A 9116-nucleotide genomic window follows, 5' to 3' on the forward strand; every position below is an offset into this window, starting at 1 on the left:
CATTATAAAACCATTCCAAAAGTACAATAAGGATGACTATATGCTAGATAAAGAAAACACACAAGTATTGTTTCTCACACAAGTTTATTGTTGCCCACACAAACTTCCCTTATTTATATGTTAGGTTGTAGGCCCACCTCTTTCAACAACAATACTGAGTACTATGTAGGCTTTCACACTTCCCGGGACCCACCAAGTCTGAGAACAGGGAAAGCTCCGGTCCCTCCCAGCTCAAAGGTATGCTTACTGCACCCTGTGTTGCGTGGCGACATCTCCTCAAAGTTGTAGCAGCTCAGCCGTTGTTGGTGGTGGCACTTCAAGGAGTCTTGGGTCATCTCATCTCAGGATCGTTCTCCTTGGTAGCCCCAATTGGGAGCCCAATATTCTCAACACTGACGTTCTGGGATGTCGGTGTAGTCCTTTGCAGTTTTCAATGCGTAGACACTTCACCTTCGAGACTTGTTATTGTAGAATCTCCTTTAGCTGAAAGATACCAAATATTATTCAGAGTATTTTGTCTATAGAATTAACTATCACATCTGATTATCACACCTGATTAAACTAATTGCATTCTAAACTGAAGATGAGTTGATTATTGGAGTAGTGTTAGCTGGGGCTGGGGCAAAAGTGCGTCACCAATCAAGCCCCCGAGGACTGGAGTTGACCATTCCTGACCTAGATCTGAGATAAAACTAGCTTGTTTTAGAATGTTGTGTTGTACAACAGCTGACTAAAGACTGGGCATTCAGATCAAGAACACGAGATGTGCAGTTGAGAACGTTTCCACGGTAATAGTGCCGCTTTACAATTCCTTGATGAAACAAAGTTGCCACTTGTTGTAACAAACGAGTGTCATGAAATACATGCACCAAAAACAGGGTACAGTTTTTGACTTGTCAGAAATATCAGCAAGCCATGCTAGTACAGCAAAATAGCTAGCTAGCTGAACACAGAATGTTAGTGCACTGTTCTTGAATGGCTAAACGGATCAGTCTTGTCGCAAGACTTTGGCTAAAGTTGACATGTTGAATCTTGAATACTCCAGCTAATGACATTAGATGTTCTAATACTATAACTTTTAGATCAAACAAACTGTAGCTAGCTAGCCAATTTCTGCGTTGTTTTCAGACCACATACATCAGAAATGTAACACAAGGTCAAGTAACATTATGCACGTTATATTCAAATGAAACAAACCAATGTCGCAGTCTGCTAAAAAGCTAACTTACTAACTAATGTTAGCCAACTAGCTAATACAAATTATTGAATGTGTGGCTTGAAAACAATCAAAACAAGTAATGCTAAATATTACTTGCATACATATTTACAATTAAATAGCAACATTTCACTTTATCGCTAGCAAGATGTATTATCTAGCTAGCAATATCTTACCTTTTCAGCAGAAAAAAAATCTAATTCTGGGTCGGTTTTGAATCTCTTCAACTCCCTTAACTCTCTCCAGTGTGAACGCAAATCCAAGGTTTACTCTCGTCTTGACCCGGGCTCTATTGCTTTCCCTTTCTGCCGGTCTGCTCTCCAAATTTCACTGTTTCTTTGGTTTAGATGGAGTAGTTGCTCCTGAGTCAGGTCATTTGCCCCTCGCGTCATGTCTGTAAGCTAGCCATCTCTGCTAGCCATTAGCCAAGTGTTGGCCATGGGCTCAGCTAGCTAACTATAACACTGCCTCCTCACTGACGGAAAACACGTCACTCAATGTGCGCGCCACAAAATCTGGCTGAAAAATACGACTCGACTGGGAAAATGAATACCAGTGAATACAGCGGTTCTCAGGCAGACTAGGGGCACACTATTGACCACTAGCGACTTATTGGAGCTTTTGAACATTACAAAAAATACAAAAAGTTACATATTGCAGCTTTAAGCGAGATTGTGTATGTGTGTGCAAGTAACAAAGCTATATGTGCGTATGAGCAGCATGTGTGTGTGTTTGCCAGTTTGTGTGTTTGTATACTGAACAAAAATATTAACTCAACCTGCAACATTTTCAAAGATTTGACTGAGTTACAGTTAATTTAAGGAAATCAGTCAATTGGAATAAATTCATTAGGCCCTAATCTATGGATTTCACATTACTGAGAATACAGATGCATCTGTCTGTCACAGATACCTTAAAAAAAAATAGGTAGGGGTGTGGATCAGAAAACCAGTCAGCATCTGGTGTGACCACCATTTGCCTCATGCAGCACGACATCTCTTTCACATAGAGTTGACCAGGCTGTTGATTGTGGCCTGTGGAATGTTGTCCCACTCCTCTTCAATGGCTGTGCGAAGGTGATGGATATTGGCGGGAACTGGAACACGCTGTCGTACGCGTCGATCCAGAGCATCCAAAACATGCTCAATGGGTGACATGTCTGGTGAGTATGCAGGTCATGGAAGAACTGGGACATTGTCAGCTTCCAGGAATTGTGTACAGATCCTTGCGGCATGGGGCCGTGCATTATCATGGTGAAATGAAGTGATGGCGGCGGATGAATGGCACGACAATGGGCCTCAGGATCTCGTCACGGTATCTCTGTGCATTCAAATTTCCATAGATCAAAAATACAATTGTGTTCGTTGTCCGTAGCTTATGCCTGCCCATACCATAACAACACAGTCACCATGGGGCACTTTGTTCACAACGTTGACATCAGAAAACCGCTCACCCACGCAACGCTATACACATGGTCTGCGATTGTGAGGCCGGTTGGATGCACTGTCAAATTCTTTAAAACGACGTTGAAGGCGGGTTATGGTAGAGAAATGAACATTACATTCCCTGGCAACAGCTCTGGTGGACATTCCTGCAGTCAGCATGCCAACTGCACGCTACCTCAAAACTTGAGACATCTGTGGCACTGTGTTCTGTGACAAAACTGCACATTTTAGAGTGGCCTTTTATTGTCCCTAGCACAAGGTGCACCTGTGGAATGATCATGCTGTTTAATCAGCTTCTTGATATGCCACACCTGTCTGTTGGATGGATTATCTTCCCAAATAAGAAATGCTCACTAATAGCGATGTAAACAAATTTGTGCACAAAATTTGAGAGAAATAAGCTTTTTGTGCTTATGGAAAATTTCTGGGATCTTTTATTTCAGCTCATGAAACATGGGACCAACACTTTACACGTTGCGTTTTTATTTTTGTTCAGTGTAGATGCAATGTGTGTTTGCGCAGCCTGGCTCAGCTGTGCTTAGCCACTGCCAGAACTAACCCTCGCCTGAGGGACGTAGGCAATTATGTGCTCTTCCTCCTCTGAATCCCAGCACCGATTAGGATGCTTTACTGGACTCACCTGAGCCTACCAGTGACATGCAGTCCCAGCCCTGCCTGCATCAGAGTCAGGCTGAATACCTCACAACCAGAGAGAAAGATAGCCCACTGGCCGGACTATTTTACTGGGTAGAAAGAGAGGGTAAAGAAAGGGCATCAATAAGCCAGCTTTCTCATTCTGCCCTCAATGTTGAAGTATGATAGATTGTAAGGGAATGAGACAAAGGAAACCAGTTGCTCTATGCAAGTGTTAGCCAGAATAGATTCCAACCCTTTGCTTGTTTACTTATCTTCTAGGTCTTTCCAATGACATCATCAACCAATTAGTAGGCAATACCAACTCATAATTGGTTAAAATCACATGATGCACAACGATGATGTCATTGGAAACACTTATCTTCCTCTATATATTTTACTACAAAACATAGAAACATGCCATTTTCACATATGTTGATGTTGGGGTGGTGCTGGAGATTATGAATATGAAGTAGACATTTTTGTTGATGTCCTTATAACCGAAATTAGTACCACTCAAACAGCTGACAAATTGCACATGCTTCAGTCAACAACGTTCCGTTACATTCCGCTATTGTTTACACATTTTGCATCATTTGCAATGTGTCAGGAGATTGAAAAAAAAAAAGTGACAGAACCTACAGGTGCCGCAAAAAGTCGGGTAAACAATACTTTCCTGTGGATATTTTATCTCCACTTCCTACCGTCAAAAGGACCAACAGTACGGTCAACTGGTAAATTAAGTGTAAATATCATTGTATTCAACATTCTGCCTTGTAGAGACTCTTGCGTCTTTTTTTAGAGAGACTTCTTTCAGACTGAATATCACGGTAACAATCTGACGTTTAGGCAAGTCGACCCCAGTGCAGCTTTAAGCAAGCATAGGGTCGGAACCGATGTCTGAGAGCAGCGGGCAACAATGTTTCCTATTCAATCTGGTTAAAAATGTAAATGCTGAGATGTAGCTTTGTGCTGAAATATGTTTTTGATTGACAGTAGCCTATCACTTCCTGACATTTAAGCAATGCTTTTTTATGCTTTCCAGACTGTAACATTTAATTAACAGTGGGCTATTTTTAACAGCATGTACATACAAACTAGTAAATTATTACAGTGTTGACGCAAGACTACTACTGTCCAGGTTTAACGGTTTCCGTTCAATGCCAAATGATAAATGGACGCAGTTTGTAACAATGCGATTGTAGGACTAGGCTATATATTTGCAACAAGATAACAGTTTTGTGAATCCTTGTCCGAAGTTGGTAAACAGAACTTGAAACCTCGCTTTTAGTTTTTACTTACATATCGCACCATTTTATCTATTTTGTCCACATGTTTAACTGTCACTTGGCTACTGAAAAGAGATGCCTAAAGCTAGCAGCTGTTTGAAACAACGAAATGTAGGCTAATGTTCGGCTACAAATCTATCTAAGGAGACTTTCATACCAAATTGGTTTGGAGAGGTTTTGAGAACTCTGGCGCTTTTCCCCCCTTTTAAATGTTCCAAATTCCTTAAGGTACTGAGATTATTTACTTAACATATGCCTATTTGTACAAATATCGGCTACAGCGTCGTCGGCATCTCTGAACTTCCGCATCACTGTGCATACACTTGCAACCGGACTGGCGATTCGGCTGGGCTGAAGTCTGGACATTCATTAATCCACTTTCTACAAGCAGTCCAGGGGAAAAAACATATAACATAGGTTTCACATACCTTCCTCGGCGTGACAGCCCTTGTTTCCATTCAGGAATAATATCCAAAGCACCGAAATTAGCGTTTTAAAAAGCTCCATGTTTGACTGTCCAGCCTCGCGAAGCTCTTGTCATCTCTCTCCCGCTCGCGCGCAACACACCAGTTCGATGGTAGAGCCGTCCGGGCTAGTGCGAACTCCACTCACTACGCGGTTTATTTGATATCTCGGGGGTGGGTGTTGTGCATCAGATTGACATCATGCAAGTGCAATGAAGTAAGATTTCGGAACGAGGGTACAAGAAGGTCGCCTATCAAAGCGCGCTGAAATGAATCGCAATGCCAGATATTTTCACTAGTCGAATCATCCCCGCCTTTTAAAAAATATATATTTTCACCTTTAATCAAACTAAAGTAATGGCAGTGTTGGCTTGGCTGGTCGAAGCTTCAGCTTCCCACGTGGGATAGGTGAGCTAAATGCTAGCCATAATATTTATGAATATATTTCATTTAATGATTGGATTATATGCATTTAGATTAAATTAATAGACTAATTAGATCTAGATAATGAAGGGAAGCAAGATAGGGGAATTGCAGCATCGAATGGCTAGTAAAGGTGGCTACAAATGTTGACTAGTTGAATAATTAATTAATTGAATAATTGTTCGACACTATTAGCTGACATTGGTACTTTTTTATTGTCCAAATCTGAAAAATATAATGACAGTATTTAGGACAGTCCTTTTATTATTCAGTAGTATGTTGAGATATTAAAGTAGCCTATAGGCTGCATTAGGCCTACACTGTGTTTACTGCAGCCTGTGTATAATTATAGAGTAATGATTGCCAAAGGAAAGGGAGAGAATTCAGAAAATTGGATAAAGTTTTACTGATTTGCGTCCTGTACAAAGAAATACTGATGCTGCAAATAATTTGAGTTTCTTGTATTGACATGTGTGGGCCAAATTGAGCATGTTATCTTTTCAGCTGAGGAGACAAAACAGTTCATTGGACTTAGTCAACAGTAAAAATTTTGCAAACAGACCAAGCTGGTGAGGTGAAACAGGTTCTATCTCACAATTTAAAATCAATTTATCTGCATGACAGCTAAAGGCAGACATTGTGGACTTCTAAACCTTTTCATTTTTTATGTAATCCCCTGCAGTGAAAAAGGGAAAGCAACCCCCCCCCCCATTGGTACAAAGAGTTTTTCTAAATCCTGATAACACAAAAAGACACAGAACAACTAGTCGAATATCATGCTTGGTAGAAAGGAAAGGCTTTCATCCCAGCTTTAAAGTACAGAGGCAAAAATACTCAGATTTGGATCAGAGACAGTTTTATGATTTAGCATGTTATTGTCATAATTATTTAATGCCTGCACAATTACAAAGCTTGGTCTGTGTCAAAATGCTTGTATGAATAAACATATACATTATTTAACAAATTAAATGTAACAGGGTGGACCAATAAGGGATTTACAATGCATAGACTGCCATAACAAACATCTACCAAATTGAATGACATTTGGCACAATTTAGCTACTTTTCTAACTTTAATGACCTCCTAGTCAAACAGCAAGTCAACACACCTAATGTTCCCCTAAGCAAGGCCTGCCAGACATAAAGCTGCACTGTAATACATTTAATAAGTCGTCCGCACCACACACTCACATCCTTTCCCCATATCACACACACACACACACACACACACACACACACACACACACACACACACACCCTTCTCAGCACACAGATTATCCCCCACAGACTGATCAGACTGGCAAGCCAGACCTCCAGACCTGATGAACTTGTCCACTCTGGTCATAAGTCAGGCTGCACAGACACCAACCTCTACCCCCAACCACACTTCCACCACTATCAAAACCAGCAAACCCCCTCTATTCACTTGCAATGGCTCTAGGCATACAGCATAAACAACAATAGATGCATATCTCTACCTTTGTGTGTGCATGCCCCCCCCCACTCTTTATATTAAAACAGAGGGAGGCGGCACAGAGAAAGTCACTTGACCTTTTGTGTTCCGTAGTTTTTCCCCCCAGTCATTCAAGCGGAAGAGGAAAGAGAGGAGAAAAAAATGATGGTTTAAGATGCTATTAGGAGGGGGAGAGGTTTTAAAGTGACACTGGAACCCCTGCTTTGTAATGTTCCGGTAATCTCTCGACAACCTCTGGGGGATGAACATGGCGCAGGGGAGGAGGAGGGGGTAGGGCTATGAGTCCCTATTGAATTTTACGACTCAATGTGTTATTCCCAAACCACAGCCCTGGAAGTGGTCTCAGCTTAAAGGCGTTAATGTGGCGCGCTGAGAGACGCTGCCTACACTGGCTTCAATAAATACAGGCTAGTCCAGGGCTTTCTGACCCTGTTCCTGGAGCGCTACCGTCCTGTAGGTTTTCACTTCAACCCTAATCTAGCGCACCTGATTCTAATAATTAGCTGGTTGATAAACTGAATCAGGTTAGTTACAACTTGGGTTGAAACAAAAACCTACAGGTGGGTAGCTCTCCAGGAACAAGTTTGGAGAGCCCTGGACTAGTCATTTAAACAGACACAGGGGAGCGTCCGCCATTGTCTAATACTTTCTTCTGACTGGTGTTTAGAGAATGGCCATTCAGCTGTGTGATGATAAGTCAAGGACGATTCATCTCAGAGCAAGTTTATAATGGAATCAGATGGTAGATAGGATTTCAATATCGCTGGCCAGATTTGTTTTTATATCCATCATTGTTATTACTAGAATACTACAATATGTTATGATTTATTGCAATACTTAATAAGAAATGAATATTTCATGCAAATTGGCCTATAATCATCAGCACTGTAGTAGGCCTAGTACATTCTACGCTAGCCAAGTTTGAAGAAAAACTCATGCTGGTCCAGAGAAGCATCATGGGAGATGGGACAACCCATGGGAGGGTGACAGTCATTGGCTAATGAGTACGTCCTGTTCTAATTAGCAGCGGGCTCCACAGCTGAAATGTCCCTCAAGGTTGTCGTTGCTGTTGGTGGCACATCGGGGGTTTCGGGACACAGTTGGTTTTGTACCGAGGGTTGTCTACTTTTCCACACAAGCACAACAATTAGGCTTGACACATTTGTCACACATTTTTAATAATGCATTCCAGCTCTGTTGTAATCTTAGTCGCGGTCCTCTCTCCAAAGGTCAGTCTTTAATCTGATGAGCGCAGGAGGATATAAATCAGAGAGAAGGCCTTAAAGAGGGAGAATGGAAGAGGAGGAAAGGGAGGGAATTACAATACGATGCCAAAGCAGAAGTACTAGCCATGTGGCAGTTTGTAGATAAGAGCCATGACTAAGTAATACTGGTGTGAGCCGCACGGACACATTCCGAGATGCTCCGTCCGACCAGACCTCGGAGCAGGCCTGGTCCAAGGCGACTCAGTGGGAAACGTAATCCTCTCCGATATCCCGTTACCATGGGGTCTTATTCCCACCACCCCCACCTCTATAAATATCAATAAAGATAGCGATGTCTGTTTTAAGTAATGGTATACAGACAGGCAAGGCAGTTAGTCACGGGCCTATGTGAAATGTGTGTCTTCCTGACTGGCCCTTTTGTATTTAAATGTGAGTGTATATCTGGGGTTCTGGGGATGTTTGTCGTGATGACGCTCCGTGCAGGTGATGGAAGATTAGGGCCCGCCGCTGTTTCCAATTTATGGAGCTAACTTCAGACGGGCATGGAGATGGAACAACCGTTCCCCTCCTTCCTTTCTCCTCCTTATTAGATTTCACTGGTTATCTATGACAGAGGAACAACATTTCCTCTGTGTCCGAAATGAAAGCATCTCCTTTCTGTCCATTGAGACGTCGACCACTATAACATGATGAAAGATTGCCAATTGGGTTTGAGTTGATGTTAAGGTGAAATCTTAGAACCTCCTTGTTTATCTTCATACTTTGCCAAAGAGGAATATACTGCGGAATCATTATTGCAAAAAAAATAATAATGTGTTGAGGTCTCTGAATAGGAAACTAAAGTGTGAACTTTAACATTGGTGAAGAGCAGGCCAACTGTATTGGCGCTGATACAGTATGTGGTCTGCAGTATGTAACATGTTAACTGCTAGTTTTCTTCTTAATGA

The 9116-nt window shown here is 41.8% G+C and overlaps 1 protein-coding gene across 1 annotated transcript in view; it reads right to left on the reverse strand.

Annotated features, from left to right (window-relative positions):
- Window positions 1-5287, reverse strand: part of LOC121571484 (ephrin type-A receptor 7-like) — a 160592-nt gene extending 155305 nt beyond the window's left edge. Inside the window, exon 1 of the mRNA XM_041882969.2 lies at window positions 5012-5287. Within this exon, the coding sequence (XP_041738903.2) occupies window positions 5012-5090 (79 nt within the window). The 5' untranslated portion in view covers window positions 5091-5287. The remainder of the gene's footprint in view (window positions 1-5011) is intronic.
- Window positions 5288-9116: the final 3829 nt, after the last annotated feature.

This window comes from Coregonus clupeaformis, chromosome 8 (assembly GCF_020615455.1).
Source record: "Coregonus clupeaformis isolate EN_2021a chromosome 8, ASM2061545v1, whole genome shotgun sequence".
Classification (NCBI taxonomy): domain Eukaryota; kingdom Metazoa; phylum Chordata; class Actinopteri; order Salmoniformes; family Salmonidae; genus Coregonus; species Coregonus clupeaformis.